The sequence below is a fragment of the Tursiops truncatus genome, chromosome 4 (assembly GCF_011762595.2).
Source record: "Tursiops truncatus isolate mTurTru1 chromosome 4, mTurTru1.mat.Y, whole genome shotgun sequence".
Taxonomy (NCBI): Eukaryota; Metazoa; Chordata; class Mammalia; order Artiodactyla; family Delphinidae; genus Tursiops; species Tursiops truncatus.
The window spans coordinates 72,532,978-72,551,673 of NC_047037.1; the positions used below are offsets into that span (position 1 = coordinate 72,532,978).

The window sequence follows — 18,696 nt, forward strand, 5'->3', positions numbered from 1 at the left end:
ACATCAGAGATGATCAATTCACCAGCTTCAACAGGCACCACTAGAGAAAACAGAAGGGATACATCATCAACTATAATGAGAAATATCACTCCAGTGGCCTCAACAGTCTCAATAACAACTGCACTAGAGGACAAATCAACCTTACCCTCTTCCACCACTTCTACTGAGGAAACATCAGCATCTTCTCAGGACCACCAGACTCAGAGCATCGAAAGCACCAGAGAAACTCAAACCACCACCATCACAGATGTGACCACATCCACTCCCTCATCATCCCCACGGGGACCCACTCTTACAGAAGGCCCTCCCCAGGAGACATCCTCTTCAGGTGAAACAACCACTTCTTCCCCAGCCAGGGTGAGCAGCACACCTGCAACAACGTCAGAAATATTGACAGCACGGACCTCAACAGACAGAGATTTCTCTCCATTTAGTGTAAGCAACACGTCTCCCACATCAGAGATGATCAATTCACCAGCTTCAACAGGCACCACTAGAGAAAACAGAAGGGATACATCATCAACTATAATGAGAAATATCACTCCAGTGGCCTCAACAGTCTCAATAACAACTGCACTAGAGGACAAATCAACCTTACCCTCTTCCACCACTTCTACTGAGCAAACATCAGCATCTTCTCAGGACCACCAGACTCAGAGCATCGAAAGCACCAGAGAAACTCAAACCACCACCATCACAGATGTGACCACATCCACTCCCTCATCATCCCCACGGGGACCCACTCTTACAGAAGGCCCTCCCCAGGAGACATCCTCTTCAGGTGAAACAACCACTTCTTCCCCAGCCAGGGTGAGCAGCACACCTGCAACAACGTCAGAAATATTGACAGCACGGACCTCAACAGACAGAAATTTCTCTCCATTTAGTGTAAGCAACACGTCTCCCACATCAGAGATGATCAATTCACCAGCTTCAACAGGCACCACTAGAGAAAACAGAAGGGATACATCATCAACTATAATGAGAAATATCACTCCAGTGGCCTCAACAGTCTCAATAACAACTGCACTAGAGGACAAATCAACCTTACCCTCTTCCACCACTTCTACTGAGGAAACATCAGCGTCTTCTCAGGACCACCAGCCTCAGAGCATCGAAAGCACCAGAGAAACTGAAACCACCACCATCAGAGATGTGACCACATCCACTCCCTCATCATCCCCACGGGGACCCACTCTTACAGAAGGCCCTCCCCAGGAGACATCCTCTTCAGGTGAAACAACCACTTCTTCCCCAGCCAGGGTGAGCAGCACACCTGCAACAACGTCAGAAATATTGACAGCACGGACCTCAACAGACAGAAATTTCTCTCCATTTAGTGTAAGCAACACGTCTCCCACATCAGAGATGATCAATTCACCAGCTTCAACAGGCACCACTAGAGAAAACAGAAGGGATACATCATCAACTATAATGAGAAATATCACTCCAGTGGCCTCAACAGTCTCAATAACAACTGCACTAGAGGACAAATCAACCTTACCCTCTTCCACCACTTCTACTGAGCAAACATCAGCATCTTCTCAGGACCACCAGACTCAGAGCATCGAAAGCACCAGAGAAACTCAAACCACCACCATCACAGATGTGACCACATCCACTCCCTCATCATCCCCACGGGGACCCACTCTTACAGAAGGCCCTCCCCAGGAGACATCCTCTTCAGGTGAAACAACCACTTCTTCCCCAGCCAGGGTGAGCAGCACACCTGCAACAACGTCAGAAATATTGACAGTACGGACCTCAACAGACAGAAATTTCTCTCCATTTAGTGTAAGCAACACGTCTCCCACATCAGAGATGATCAATTCACCAGCTTCAACAGGCACCACTAGAGAAAACAGAAGGGATACATCATCAACTATAATGAGAAATATCACTCCAGTGGCCTCAACAGTCTCAATAACAACTGCACTAGAGGACAAATCAACCTTACCCTCTTCCACCACTTCTACTGAGGAAACATCAGCATCTTCTCAGGACCACCAGACTCAGAGCATCGAAAGCACCAGAGAAACTCAAACCACCACCATCACAGATGTGACCACATCCACTCCCTCATCATCCCCACGGGGACCCACTCTTACAGAAGGCCCTCCCCAGGAGACATCCTCTTCAGGTGAAACAACCACTTCTTCCCCAGCCAGGGTGAGCAGCACACCTGCAACAACGTCAGAAATATTGACAGCACGGACCTCAACAGACAGAAATTTCTCTCCATTTAGTGTAAGCAACACGTCTCCTACATCAGAGATGATCAATTCACCAGCTTCAACAGGCACCACTAGAGAAAACAGAAGGGATACATCATCAACTATAATGAGAAATATCACTCCAGTGGCCTCAACAGTCTCAATAACAACTGCACTAGAGGACAAATCAACCTTACCCTCTTCCACCACTTCTACTGAGGAAACATCAGCGTCTTCTCAGGACCACCAGACTCAGAGCATCGAAAGCACCAGAGAAACTCAAACCACCACCATCACAGATGTGACCACATCCACTCCCTCATCATCCCCACGGGGACCCACTCTTACAGAAGGCCCTCCCCAGGAGACATCCTCTTCAGGTGAAACAACCACTTCTTCCCCAGCCAGGGTGAGCAGCACACCTGCAACAACGTCAGAAATATTGACAGCACGGACCTCAACAGACAGAAATTTCTCTCCATTTAGTGTAAGCAACACGTCTCCCACATCAGAGATGATCAATTCACCAGCTTCAACAGGCACCACTAGAGAAAACAGAAGGGATACATCATCAACTATAATGAGAAATATCACTCCAGTGGCCTCAACAGTCTCAATAACAACTGCACTAGAGGACAAATCAACCTTACCCTCTTCCACCACTTCTACTGAGGAAACATCAGAATCTTCTCAGGACCACCAGACTCAGAGCATCGAAAGCACCAGAGAAACTCAAACCACCACCATCACAGATGTGACCACATCCACTCCCTCATCATCCCCACGGGGACCCACTCTTACAGAAGGCCCTCCCCAGGAGACATCCTCTTCAGGTGAAACAACCACTTCTTCCCCAGCCAGGGTGAGCAGCACACCTGCAACAACGTCAGAAATATTGACAGCACGGACCTCAACAGACAGAAATTTCTCTCCATTTAGTGTAAGCAACACGTCTCCTACATCAGAGATGATCAATTCACCAGCTTCAACAGGCACCACTAGAGAAAACAGAAGGGATACATCATCAACTATAATGAGAAATATCACTCCAGTGGCCTCAACAGTCTCAATAACAACTGCACTAGAGGACAAATCAACCTTACCCTCTTCCACCACTTCTACTGAGGCAAACATCAGCATCTTCTCAGGACCACCAGACTCAGAGCATCGAAAGCACCAGAGAAACTCAAACCACCACCATCACAGATGTGACCACATCCACTCCCTCATCATCCCCACGGGGACCCACTCTTACAGAAGGCCCTCCCCAGGAGACATCCTCTTCAGGTGAAACAACCACTTCTTCCCCAGCCAGGGTGAGCAGCACACCTGCAACAACGTCAGAAATATTGACAGCACGGACCTCAACAGACAGAAATTTCTCTCCATTTAGTGTAAGCAACACGTCTCCCACATCAGAGATGATCAATTCACCAGCTTCAACAGGCACCACTAGAGAAAACAGAAGGGATACATCATCAACTATAATGAGAAATATCACTCCAGTGGCCTCAACAGTCTCAATAACAACTGCACTAGAGGACAAATCAACCTTACCCTCTTCCACCACTTCTACTGAGCAAACATCAGCATCTTCTCAGGACCACCAGACTCAGAGCATCGAAAGCACCAGAGAAACTCAAACCACCACCATCACAGATGTGACCACATCCACTCCCTCATCATCCCCACGGGGACCCACTCTTACAGAAGGCCCTCCCCAGGAGACATCCTCTTCAGGTGAAACAACCACTTCTTCCCCAGCCAGGGTGAGCAGCACACCTGCAACAACGTCAGAAATATTGACAGCACGGACCTCAACAGACAGAAATTTCTCTCCATTTAGTGTAAGCAACACGTCTCCCACATCAGAGATGATCAATTCACCAGCTTCAACAGGCACCACTAGAGAAAACAGAAGGGATACATCATCAACTATAATGAGAAATATCACTCCAGTGGCCTCAACAGTCTCAATAACAACTGCACTAGAGGACAAATCAACCTTACCCTCTTCCACCACTTCTACTGAGGAAACATCAGCAGTCTTCTCAGGACCACCAGACTCAGAGCATCGAAAGCACCAGAGAAACTCAAACCACCACCATCACAGATGTGACCACATCCACTCCCTCATCATCCCCACGGGGACCCACTCTTACAGAAGGCCCTCCCCAGGAGACATCCTCTTCAGGTGAAACAACCACTTCTTCCCCAGCCAGGGTGAGCAGCACACCTGCAACAACGTCAGAAATATTGACAGCACGGACCTCAACAGACAGAAATTTCTCTCCATTTAGTGTAAGCAACACGTCTCCCACATCAGAGATGATCAATTCACCAGCTTCAACAGGCACCACTAGAGAAAACAGAAGGGATACATCATCAACTATAATGAGAAATATCACTCCAGTGGCCTCAACAGTCTCAATAACAACTGCACTAGAGGACAAATCAACCTTACCCTCTTCCACCACTTCTACTGAGGAAACATCAGAATCTTCTCAGGACCACCAGACTCAGAGCATCGAAAGCACCAGAGAAACTCAAACCACCACCATCACAGATGTGACCACATCCACTCCCTCATCATCCCCACGGGGACCCACTCTTACAGAAGGCCCTCCCCAGGAGACATCCTCTTCAGGTGAAACAACCACTTCTTCCCCAGCCAGGGTGAGCAGCACACCTGCAACAACGTCAGAAATATTGACAGCACGGACCTCAACAGACAGAAATTTCTCTCCATTTAGTGTAAGCAACACGTCTCCTACATCAGAGATGATCAATTCACCAGCTTCAACAGGCACCACTAGAGAAAACAGAAGGGATACATCATCAACTATAATGAGAAATATCACTCCAGTGGCCTCAACAGTCTCAATAACAACTGCACTAGAGGACAAATCAACCTTACCCTCTTCCACCACTTCTACTGAGCAAACATCAGCGTCTTCTCAGGACCACCAGACTCAGAGCATCGAAAGCACCAGAGAAACTCAAACCACCACCATCACAGATGTGACCACATCCACTCCCTCATCATCCCCACGGGGACCCACTCTTACAGAAGGCCCTCCCCAGGAGACATCCTCTTCAGGTGAAACAACCACTTCTTCCCCAGCCAGGGTGAGCAGCACACCTGCAACAACGTCAGAAATATTGACAGCACGGACCTCAACAGACAGAGATTTCTCTCCATTTAGTGTAAGCAACACGTCTCCCACATCAGAGATGATCAATTCACCAGCTTCAACAGGCACCACTAGAGAAAACAGAAGGGATACATCATCAACTATAATGAGAAATATCACTCCAGTGGCCTCAACAGTCTCAATAACAACTGCACTAGAGGACAAATCAACCTTACCCTCTTCCACCACTTCTACTGAGGAAACATCAGCATCTTCTCAGGACCACCAGACTCAGAGCATCGAAAGCACCAGAGAAACTCAAACCACCACCATCACAGATGTGACCACATCCACTCCCTCATCATCCCCACGGGGACCCACTCTTACAGAAGGCCCTCCCCAGGAGACATCCTCTTCAGGTGAAACAACCACTTCTTCCCCAGCCAGGGTGAGCAGCACACCTGCAACAACGTCAGAAATATTGACAGTACGGACCTCAACAGACAGAAATTTCTCTCCATTTAGTGTAAGCAACACGTCTCCCACATCAGAGATGATCAATTCACCAGCTTCAACAGGCACCACTAGAGAAAACAGAAGGGATACATCATCAACTATAATGAGAAATATCACTCCAGTGGCCTCAACAGTCTCAATAACAACTGCACTAGAGGACAAATCAACCTTACCCTCTTCCACCACTTCTACTGAGCAAACATCAGCGTCTTCTCAGGACCACCAGACTCAGAGCATCGAAAGCACCAGAGAAACTGAAACCACCACCATCACAGATGTGACCACATCCACTCCCTCATCATCCCCACGGGGACCCACTCTTACAGAAGGCCCTCCCCAGGAGACATCCTCTTCAGGTGAAACAACCACTTCTTCCCCAGCCAGGGTGAGCAGCACACCTGCAACAACGTCAGAAATATTGACAGCACGGACCTCAACAGACAGAAATTTCTCTCCATTTAGTGTAAGCAACACGTCTCCTACATCAGAGGTGATCAATTCACCAGCTTCAACAGGCACCACTAGAGAAAACAGAAGGGATACATCATCAACTATAATGAGAAATATCACTCCAGTGGCCTCAACAGTCTCAATAACAACTGCACTAGAGGACAAATCAACCTTACCCTCTTCCACCACTTCTACTGAGGAAACATCAGCGTCTTCTCAGGACCACCAGACTCAGAGCATCGAAAGCACCAGAGAAACTCAAACCACCACCATCACAGATGTGACCACATCCACTCCCTCATCATCCCCACGGGGACCCACTCTTACAGAAGGCCCTCCCCAGGAGACATCCTCTTCAGGTGAAACAACCACTTCTTCCCCAGCCAGGGTGAGCAGCACACCTGCAACAACGTCAGAAATATTGACAGCACGGACCTCAACAGACAGAAATTTCTCTCCATTTAGTGTAAGCAACACGTCTCCCACATCAGAGATGATCAATTCACCAGCTTCAACAGGCACCACTAGAGAAAACAGAAGGGATACATCATCAAGTATAATGAGAAATATCACTCCAGTGGCCTCAACAGTCTCAATAACAACTGCACTAGAGGACAAATCAACCTTACCCTCTTCCACCACTTCTACTGAGCAAACATCAGCGTCTTCTCAGGACCACCAGACTCAGAGCATCGAAAGCACCAGAGAAACTCAAACCACCACCATCACAGATGTGACCACATCCACTCCCTCATCATCCCCACGGGGACCCACTCTTACAGAAGGCCCTCCCCAGGAGACATCCTCTTCAGGTGAAACAACCACTTCTTCCCCAGCCAGGGTGAGCAGCACACCTGCAACAACGTCAGAAATATTGACAGTACGGACCTCAACAGACAGAAATTTCTCTCCATTTAGTGTAAGCAACACGTCTCCCACATCAGAGATGATCAATTCACCAGCTTCAACAGGCACCACTAGAGAAAACAGAAGGGATACATCATCAACTATAATGAGAAATATCACTCCAGTGGCCTCAACAGTCTCAATAACAACTGCACTAGAGGACAAATCAACCTTACCCTCTTCCACCACTTCTACTGAGGAAACATCAGCGTCTTCTCAGGACCACCAGACTCAGAGCATCGAAAGCACCAGAGAAACTCAAACCACCACCATCACAGATGTGACCACATCCACTCCCTCATCATCCCCACGGGGACCCACTCTTACAGAAGGCCCTCCCCAGGAGACATCCTCTTCAGGTGAAACAACCACTTCTTCCCCAGCCAGGGTGAGCAGCACACCTGCAACAACGTCAGAAATATTGACAGCACGGACCTCAACAGACAGAAATTTCTCTCCATTTAGTGTAAGCAACACGTCTCCTACATCAGAGGTGATCAATTCACCAGCTTCAACAGGCACCACTAGAGAAAACAGAAGGGATACATCATCAACTATAATGAGAAATATCACTCCAGTGGCCTCAACAGTCTCAATAACAACTGCACTAGAGGACAAATCAACCTTACCCTCTTCCACCACTTCTACTGAGCAAACATCAGCATCTTCTCAGGACCACCAGACTCAGAGCATCGAAAGCACCAGAGAAACTCAAACCACCACCATCACAGATGTGACCACATCCACTCCCTCATCATCCCCACGGGGACCCACTCTTACAGAAGGCCCTCCCCAGGAGACATCCTCTTCAGGTGAAACAACCACTTCTTCCCCAGCCAGGGTGAGCAGCACACCTGCAACAACGTCAGAAATATTGACAGCATGGACCTCAACAGACAGAAATTTCTCTCCATTTAGTGTAAGCAACACGTCTCCTACATCAGAGGTGATCAATTCACCAGCTTCAACAGGCACCACTAGAGAAAACAGAAGGGATACATCATCAACTATAATGAGAAATATCACTCCAGTGGCCTCAACAGTCTCAATAACAACTGCACTAGAGGACAAATCAACCTTACCCTCTTCCACCACTTCTACTGAGCAAACATCAGCATCTTCTCAGGACCACCAGACTCAGAGCATCGAAAGCACCAGAGAAACTCAAACCACCACCATCACAGATGTGACCACATCCACTCCCTCATCATCCCCACGGGGACCCACTCTTACAGAAGGCCCTCCCCAGGAGACATCCTCTTCAGGTGAAACAACCACTTCTTCCCCAGCCAGGGTGAGCAGCACACCTGCAACAACGTCAGAAATATTGACAGCACGGACCTCAACAGACAGAAATTTCTCTCCATTTAGTGTAAGCAACACGTCTCCTACATCAGAGATGATCAATTCACCAGCTTCAACAGGCACCACTAGAGAAAACAGAAGGGATACATCATCAACTATAATGAGAAATATCACTCCAGTGGCCTCAACAGTCTCAATAACAACAGCATTAAAAATGTTGACAGCACCAACCTTAAGTGACAGCTCTGTAGGAAACACAGGGAGCATATCACCTTCTGTAACTAGCAATTTTCCTCCATTCACTTCTAAAGTTTCTACAACATGGAAGTCAGTAGTACAATCAACTCCACTCTCTACCAGTTCTTCAACTCCAGAAACATCTACGGTTTTTCACACCCACAAAAGCAAAGGCACAGAGACCACGGGGTGGCCCTATACCAAAAGTGCAATCTCTACAGGTGTTTCTCATGAAACATTTATTCCAGGTAAAACAACAACAGTCTCTTCCTCATCCTTCAGTGACAGCCACACAACTCAGTCACAAAAAGAACCGTTGTCAACGCCAGTAGCTGCCACTACATTAATTGTAGAAAGAACATATACTTCCTCAGCTAGTACTTCTTGGGTTTCATCTAAGGTCTCAACAATAGGCGAACAGAAAGTGCCTACCACACACCACTCTCTGAGCACATCTTCTCAGCAAACAACAGCAGCGTTTTCTAAGCCTCATTGGACACAAGGGACAGAGACTACTGGAGGTACTCATGTCAGCAGCACAAGCTCCAATATGACTCAAACCATTGAAACAGTCACATCCACATCTCCTTCATCCATACTAAGTGGACACATATCTCAACAAACTGTAACAGCAGGCCCAGCAAGGCAGTCAACACCACTCTCTGCCAGCATCTCTCCTCAAGAATCATCAGCTATTTCCCAAACAGGTCCCACTCAAGGCACACAGACCACACAAGAATCCCAAACCATGAGTTTATCCTCCCCCGTGATGAACACAATCAAAACAGTCACATCTGCAACTTCTTCATTCAAACCAGGTGGACACTCACTCTCAGAAAGTGTGCCTCAGGATACGTCCACCACAGGTGAAGTGACAACCTTCATCCCAGCACCCTCCAGGGAGAACCACACAACTCAGGCCACTACCACTACCACAGGACTGTGGACAGCACCAACGTACCCTGACACCACCCTGGGAACCTCAGGCGGCACATCACTTTCCATAACAAGCACCATTCGTCAGGCCACCTCTGTAGTCTCAACCTTGGGAGGCCAAGGAGGACAATCAACATCCCCTGCTACCAGCGCCTCACTTGACACAACATCAGCCATTTCCCAAACCCATCAGACTCAAGGCACAGCGACTACTGGAGAACCGCACACCAGTACATTGGCCTCACTGGTGATGGACACCACCTTGGGGGGCACAGCTGCTGCTTTATCATCCACAGGAAGCAGCCAAACAACCTCAGGAAGTGCTCCCCCAGAAACATCTACCTCAGGTAAGATCAAGAGTTTCTCACCAACTTCCTCCAGGGAAAGCCACCAAACTCTGTCAACGACCAAACTGTCCACTGCAACCAGTCCTGACACTACTCCAGGAACCACAGGACTGGGGTCTGTTATTGTCTCCAGCACCATTTCAACCATCATCTCTGAGGTCTCAACAACAGGGAGACCTACAGGACAATCAAGCCCAGCTTCTCCAAGCACCTCTCCTCAGGAAACATCAGCCATTTCCCAGATGGCTCAGACTCAAAGTACAGGAACCACCAAAGGATTTGAAACTGTCAGTTCAGTCTCCCAGGTGACTGAAACCTTCTCAGCAGTCACATCTCCACCTCCTTCATCCACATCAAATGTACACACATCTCCACAAACTGTTACCCATACACTGTCACCTTCAGGCACCAGCATAACATTTATCTCAAACCCAGTCAGCGACAGCCACAGGACCCAAACAGCAATGCCAACCATGTCATCTGGGGCATCTGAAGGGACAGCTACAGCCACTTCTTTCACCCTGAGTGATGTAGCCTCTCATTCTCCTTCCACAATTTTGTCCACAAGTGGAGAAGTTCTGACAACAACCCCAGGCTCATTCACCCATGAAAATACGATGGCTGGGGTCATGTCCCCTGTAGATTCTGACAATAACTCCTTGACAAATACCACACAAGTCCCTACTTCCTCAGTGGGCGAGTCAAACACACCCACCTCTGAGCATCTTGCACCTGTTCAGACAGTAGCCTCTGCTATGCATCCTATTACAAAGCCAACAGATATGGTTTCTACAAGTACTCATAACAGCGTAGCTGGATCCACACCGACTTCACCATTTCCACCGACAAGCTACCTTTCCATCAATACCACTCCTGATACTTCTTCAGCATGTAAGTATTCTAAGAGTCCATTGCTTACTCTACAGCCATCCACAGACTATTCTGTCTCTGACTCTACTTCTTCTGGTAATGTGGGCACAGCTCAGACCATATCGAGTTTCTATACTTCAACCAGTAATTCTTCATTCTCTCAATCAGCCCCTGGCCCTGCAGTCACCTGGAGCTCCACTACCCTATTCACAGGTCACCCCACTCATCTGTCTGTTACCAGCACTTCTCCACCATCCACAGCATCCTTAAGCTCTGCCGTGAAGACTGAGACATCAGGTAGGTGGGGACTCCAGGGTCTTGGCCTCTTACAGTGGCCCAATTGGCTCAGTTCAGCCTCAAGGAGTGCTTGAGAGAGGAAGGTGAGTTAGCACTGCCAGGCTGGAGTTCAGGTCCACGAGAAGATGAAGTCAGTGGCGGGTATGGTGGGTGACAGGCTCATCATCCCTTCTACCCCAGGAGATAACTGCTTTTCTGCAGGGAGTGATTTGGGTGTGACCAGAAGACAGACAGGTTTCTAGCTGTCTCTCCCAGCTCCTAAAGTCTCTGACTCTCTTTAACTCTGCTATTTTCTCTGTAAAGCCCACTCCAGTCTTCTTTCCCTGCCTGCCCAGGAACAATCGTAACCTCACAGAAGACAGACAGTGGGAGAAGCACAGCAACATCACTACCCTCAACAACCTCCCAGACCTTTACCACTCCCACTGCTGGCACTTCCAGAGGCACCTGTTCAACAGCTGCCCCAGTCCCTATCAATCCCGAGAAAGGCAAGTGATTCCATACAGCTGGAGCCTCTCCACCCTGGGAGGGAGAGGATGGAGTTAGATGTGGAGTTTGTAGCTGTGGCAGCTGGATTGGATCTACCAGTGAGATCCCCCATGGGTCGCTGGGGGAACCAGTTCTGTGGATCTCTCCACTGCCCCACCTGGGCCATTGGAAGTCCAGCTGCTCTCCTACCCCCTTGATAGGGGTGGGTAACTGAGTGCTTAGTTTCAGCCTGCTTGCTCATAGACTGTTGTTTTGAATCAGAAGGGCCTTACAGGGGCAAGGCAAGAGCATCAGTGTTGGGTGCTGAGGGTTGGCTTTGCACGTGGTGCTGGGCTAGGAGCTAGAGATACAAGGTGCTGTCTAGCAAGAGACAGAGCTGCTGCCTCAGTAGGTGCCATTAGAGGAATAAGCCCAGGATATTAGCTGCACACACTGGAAGGCCCGAGGGAATGTCAGGGGTGGGCGGTGGGGTCAAGGTGAAGAGGAGGCTTCCTGGAAAGAGTGAATAGGAGCTGGAGTAGTGGAAGTGCCCCAGGCAGGCAGGAGGGCCTGAACAGCTGGAATAAAGGCATGAACAGGAAAAGCCGTCCTAGTGTTGCATGGGGAGGAGATCCGTAAAACATTTGGCGTTACCAGAAGTGAGGGGAAGGGTGCTGAGAAGCAAAGCTGTCATGTGAGGGAATCTTGTAGATAACAGGCACCAGGGAGGACGTGGCGTGATTTACATTTATGAACAGTGCCATGGCGGCTGGGGTGGGGGATGAATTTGCAGGAGGCCAGGAGAGCAGTGTAGAGACTGCTGCAGTATTCCAAGCAGCACCAGGTGAGGGCTGCCAGTATGGAAAGGAGGAGGCCCATGTGAGAAATGTTTAGGACAAGGTTTCTCAAATTGGAGCCCAAGGACCTCCATGGGGGATCTGATGACAAATTCTACGGGGATTTTAAGTTTACCTAGAGAAATACCATCTTAGGGAACAAGTCTCATTCTGTGAAATGATCTTTCAATTACTCATCTTCACTACATTGGAGGAATTTTGTCTTTTCACCCTTAAAAGAATTTTGAGTACCATAACTGGTACAGAATAATTTGTTGGTATTCTGACAGCAGAACCTGTTTTTCTTCAAACTGGGGAAGGCTGAGCGTACCATTTCAGGGGTAAAATGAGGAGATGGGTTGAATGCAAGTGGAGAGAGGAGTCCTTGATGGCTCCCACTTAGGGGAATGGGGGGCAAGGGCGGAGGAGCAGCTTGGGGACACTCTTGGGGGCCCCTACCAGCCCTGATGACATCAGGGCCCATGAGAACTTCCTGCTCCTCTTTGTACCGGCCCAGGCGTTTCCCTCTTCCCCTATGGTCTGTGTGCTGGAGACCAGGAGTTTGTCAAGAGGACTGTGGACTTCACCTCGCCACTCTTCAAACCCCAGATTGGCTTCCCCCTCGGCTCCTCTCTCCGGGATTCCCTCTATGTGAGTCCCCGACTGCAGCCCAAAGGGCAGGACCCGTGACCTGCATTCCGCAGGCCTTGCTTCTCCCTCTAAGCCTCAGAGACATCCCTGTGACCATGACCAACCATGACCATGACCGAGCAGGAGAATGGAAGCAACGTTGGTCAGGCACCTACTGTGTCCCTGCCGCTAGCTCAGTTTGCATGCACCATCTTTAATGGTAGGGCACCAGCTGAAGAAGACAGGGAGCCGGGCAAGGCCTCCCCACCCAGGTGGACAGAAGGGTTGTCACCTCAGTAGAGAGGTGCCGGGGCCCAGTAAGCTCTCCACTGTTTTCACGGGCCCTTTTATTGAGTAGGATGCTCTGCTTGGGAAAATTGACTCTTTGATGCTGTTCACATTTTCTATAATTATTTCCTGGTTCCCTGGTCCAAGTATTGATACTTCATGTCTCCCGGAGGAGAGCTGAATGGCAGTCGTGGCCCTCAGTGAGGGGGCTGAGTAAGGACACACTGTGAAAGTGTGACACAGCGATGGGGTGAGGGTATCAATTCTTTTAGCTCTAACGGATATAGCACAAGCTTCCGGGGTGGGGCTAAGGGGATTTACCCAGAGACGTCTGCTCTATGATGATGGGCTGGTCTGTAGATGGGTCTGCCACTGAAGCAGGACAAAACCTACCACCTTAGGAAGGACTTAGGACGTGAGGAATGGCCTAAGGATGAAGAGTATTTGTGGGAGAACTATGTACAGGGCCTCTCCCGGCAGGCAGGGAGATGGATGAGACCTTCCAGAGGTTGTTGAAATCTCTGAAGTTCTACCCTCATGCATCCCAGGAGCTGACCCAAGGCTGGGATGTTCCCTCCCTGAATGCTAACCAGAAGAACCTTTGTGCTCAGTTCACAGATAATGGCCAAATCATTTTTCCGGAGTCAGAGTACCAGATTTTCTCCTACCCCAACCCTCCCCCTAGAGGCTTTACAGCCTGGGATCCTGTGGCCCTGGTGGCTCCATTCTGGGACGATGCTGATTTCTCCAGCAGCCGGGGAACCATATTTTACCAGGTGGGCCTTTCAGAGCTCAGCACTCAGGGTCCTGCAGCGGCCAAGGAGAGACAAAGGGCTGTGTGGAGGACCTTGAAAGTGCTCCAGCTGTCAGAGCCCAGGCTCAGTGTGGGCAGGGATTGAAGCTTAAATATGAGGGTGGGAAGGAAGCAGACTAGGACACAACCACAGGAAGACTGCAGGTGACAGAGATGCGGTGCAGCGATCCATGGTTTGATTTTAGAATGAGGTTGTAGGGGTCCATCCTAACGAGGCTGAATCAAGCAGGGACCCTGCATGTGCTCCTGGGTGGGGTTTATGACTCCAATCAGTGGGAGGTACCAGCACAATGAAAGCTACCGTAGGCCAATGTGGATCGTGCCCCTGCCACGGACAAGGCACTGTAGAAGGTCCAAAGGTGAAGAAATGCATGCCTGTCTTCAAGGAGTCTTCAGTCGGACATAGGGAGGTACAGACGGGCGCAGGTGGTTGCACAGTCAGAGCCAGCTTATGCTAAGAGATGCACAAGTTCAAGTCCAGAAGACTTGGGTTTCTGGGCCTCGACTCTCCACTCCATACACCCCAGGTGTTCCTGTGGCCCGAATTTGGATCTATCTTAAGGTCACAGGCACTAACTGTGAAAATGTAGGCCTGGGAGGGGGAAGGATGGGAGACACAGGTGGGCTAAAGTGAGCAGAAAGTGGGGGGTCCCTCAGGAGTACTGAGCTGGGACCCTCATTTCCTTGTCCGTATCCGCCTTCTTTTTCTAGGAATACGAGACTCTCTATGATGAATACAACCTGCTAGTGAAGGAGGTGGAGTCTTGGATTAAAAGGTTAACAAACACCTGGAACTACAAAGCCAGGTGGACGCTAAAGGTCACGTGGGTCCACGTCCCCGCCTATCCTGCCTGGGGGACCATCGGGGTGAGTGGACCAATGGGCACTTCCCTGTGAACCATCTGGAAGTCAGACATCCTAGAATCCTAGGCAGGGCCCACTCTTCTAAACTCCTCTCTGACTCAAGGACAGATGGCTGATTATAGCACTCCCCTCCGGGCCCACCTCCCCGCCTCCCCATCCCCCATCCCTCCACCTCCAACCCCCCCCAACCCACCCTGTTTCCTGAACACTTACCACGTGCCAGGTGTGCCTCAGGGCTTCGCTTACATGACATCACACCAGCCCAGAGCACTGGGTATCAGGAGTTGAAACATGGGACATGAAATTTCTGTTAGTCAAAAGTGGCTGCCTATTGGCAATTTTATATGGCTCAACCTAATATTATTATTCACATATTAGAGATGAGGGAGATGATGGCTAGAGAGGTTAAACAACTTGCTCATGGTCACCCAGCTAGGAAATGACAAAGCCAGGCCTGGAACTGAGGTTTTTCTGACTCCGGACTCTGGCTCTCAACCGAAATGCATCCAGTGGAAGGGGGCACACCACAGGCTCTTCTTAATCTTCTCTCTGGGGCTTCACCGCTCAGACAGTCACAAAGTTATTCCTTGTGTCTGGTCTAAAAAGTCACTCATTTCTTCATTGGCTCAACAAGTTCATTGCTTACCTCCTTTGTACAAGCCCAGTGCTTGACACCTACCTTCAGAGAACCTCCAGTCTCACCTGCGTGGTCCTCCACACTATTTAGGGTGAGGGGACATTGGGACAATATCCTTAAATATCCCAGAGGAAGTTCCTCAGGCCTCTCCCGGCTCTCGAGTGTCTTGGCTAACCTCTCAGGTTGCTGAAGCTTTCTCATACAGACCCTCTTCTAACTGGATTCTAACCCAGAGTCCTTTACTTTCCCTCCTTGGAAAGAAGTCACAAAGAAGGCGAATCCACCATGGCAGGTGCTTTGCCAGTTAGGGTGAAATCTGTGCATAATTCCAAACGTGTTTGTATTTTAAGCCCATGCCTTTGCTCTGGGTAGGCCAGGAAAAGGTGACGTGGATGTGGTGGGGGTGGGGGGCGGGATGGGTGGTGGGACATCCCAGGTCTCTCACAGGCATCCCTATGTCTGTCTCCTACCAACCCCCAGACCAACACCTACCAGGCCATCCTTTCCACAGACGGGAGCAGGTCCTACGCCATGTTTCTCTACCAAAGCGGCGGTATGCAGTGGGATGCGACCCAGCGCCCAGGCAACCCTGTCCTGATGGGCTTCTCCAGGTAGGACAGGGAGGGGCTGTCAGCCCTTAGCAGATAATTGGAGCCCTGCAGAGCAGGGCTTGCGCTGCACACACACTCCATCCCCCCCAGGACAAGGCAGGATTCCTCCTTGCCAATGCTTCTGACTCACACAGACTCCAGTTCCCATTTCTTGCTGTTTCAGATTAAAAGATCCTTATTCACCCTGCCATTCTCTTTCCTACCCCAATCCCCGTGCACAGTGATAATAATTCCCAGAGCTTTCACTTCTAGGATTTCCACTGACATTAGCTGACCTCTCTTGACTTCTCAAATATCATCACAATAACAGCCAACATTTATTACACCAAGTACTTAATAGGCATTATTTCATTTGACTATCACAGCAACCTCATGAAGGAGATACCATTTACTACCCATTCTGCAGGTAAGGAAACTGAGGTACAAATAGACAAGTCATTGCCCAAAGTCACAGAGCTGGGAAGTGGCAAAGCAGGAAGTTGAATCCAAAATATAATGCTGAAATCTGCCTTCCTGACTTCTGATGGGCTGAGAATTAACCTCTCGCCCAGGGGCACCAACAGCTTGTGTGGGGTCAGTGGCAAAGATGGAGAGCAGAGAGGTGGATGGCGCGTGGATGCGGGCGTGGGTTCCCAAGTGTGGAGATGGCTCATTCTCTGACACAACAGCTCCGAGCCATGGTGTGTGTGCAATCAGTTGTGAAGGTCACATGTAATTTGTTACTGGTAATTGCTGCAAGGGTTTTTCTCCGAGAGTGCATTCAGGATCGCCCCTATAATTACATTGCTTTCACTTGCTTTTTGATGTGCCCTGGAGGAGAAAGTAGCGGAATTATCCAACCTAGCTAGGAATTTCACACCATTCTGAGTGCACCCATGGAAGGTGTCATGCCCAGGTGCCTCATCTGTCCTGTGTCAAAGGGGAGAAAGGATCCGGAGTCGCTGCTCTGAGGCGTGCACCCAGAGAGGCTGAGGGTTCCGCTCCAGGGTTTCCTCCTTCCTGCAGCGGCGCTTAAACACCACCCCGGGATGTGTGGGGAGGGGCGGAGCACCCATTGCCCAGGTCCTCCTAACTCAGAGACTGCTCTTAACCCTCACAACCAGCCGTCCCCTACAGCGCCCCCTCTCCAACCCCTAGTTGAAGGGAAACTAACAGGAAGGAGGCCTGAGCTGTTTCTTTCACACCCCTGTCTCAGGACCAGTTTCCTGCAGTTCTCCATCTGATGTGGAATAAATTAGGGCCTCCTACCCCTGCCCCATCCGCCTCCTTCCCTCCCCTGCTTAGCGCTGGGAGTCAGTGATTCTGACTGAATAGCTGACTGACCAGCTGATAACTAATGACCGGCTGGACCGAGTGGGCTGACTGACCGGCCAGATGAATGAGTAACTTGCCGACTGAGGGGAAAGACTCTGTGTGTGACAGAGGCCAGAGCTTCTTTCCTTTGCCTGCAGTGGAGATGGGTATTTCAAAAATAGCCCATTGACATTCCAGCCAGTGTGGAAGAAGTATCGTCCAGACCAATTCCTGGATTCCAACTCAGGTAAAAGTGCCACCTTATCACACTGGAGGGATTCAAGTCCTCTTCTGTCTCGCACTCCGTGTGCCATGACATTCCTAGAGGGGCAGCTCCCTTGTATCTCCACCATCCCAAAGGGTGTTTCCAGCAGGTGGAATCCCACAGGTGGAATCCAGACTTGGCACTGCCCAGGGAGCAGCGTACCTCCTGCACCCTCATGCAGTACAGAGTCTTCTCCCTGGAATGAGCCAAACCCAGGAGGGCAATGAGAGGGGGCCCAGATCCTGAAAGTGAGGATGGGGTACAGCAGGAGGTGGGGACATGAATGAGCAGTTAGGAAAATTCTCCAAGTGTCCTGTCCTAGAGCTGGAGAGAGAACCCAGATGAGATCCCTTAATGGATCTACCAAAAAGGAGTTCCAGGGGATCTAACATCCATTCAGTCATCATTTATTGAGTACCTGCTGTGTGCTGGACACAGTGCTGAGAGCCACAAGTATGAAAAAAATAAAGACCAACTATGTTGGTCTCAGAGAGCTCTTTGGTAAGAAGGCCAGTACTTTAGGTCCCATGGGCCTCCTCCATGACTTGTACTGTCTGGTGGCCCCAAAGGGAAAGAAATTACAGTTTCCAAAATGTGATAGAACAAAAGATATTTTAGCATTAGAAATTAGCCACGTAAACTGTGCAGCATAAATCCAGTTCTATTTGTTCTGTGGCAAGAAATTCTGGTAAACAGAAGCTGAGTCAAATCATGAGTGCCATCTTGTGGAGAAAGCTATCCTGTCAGATTAAGTCCCTTCTATCCAGATGCATCTGCTT

The 18,696-nt window shown here is 49.5% G+C and overlaps 1 protein-coding gene across 1 annotated transcript in view; it reads left to right on the plus strand.

Moving 5' to 3' along the window:
- Nucleotides 1-18,696, plus strand: part of MUC4 (mucin 4, cell surface associated) — a 61,244-nt gene that overhangs the window by 25,517 nt on the left and 17,031 nt on the right. Inside the window, 6 exon segments of the mRNA XM_033855703.2 lie at nt 11,547-11,699; nt 13,033-13,166; nt 14,045-14,209; nt 14,959-15,114; nt 16,229-16,359; nt 17,811-17,899. Coding sequence (XP_033711594.1) covers nt 11,547-11,699; nt 13,033-13,166; nt 14,045-14,209; nt 14,959-15,114; nt 16,229-16,359; nt 17,811-17,899 — 828 coding nt within the window.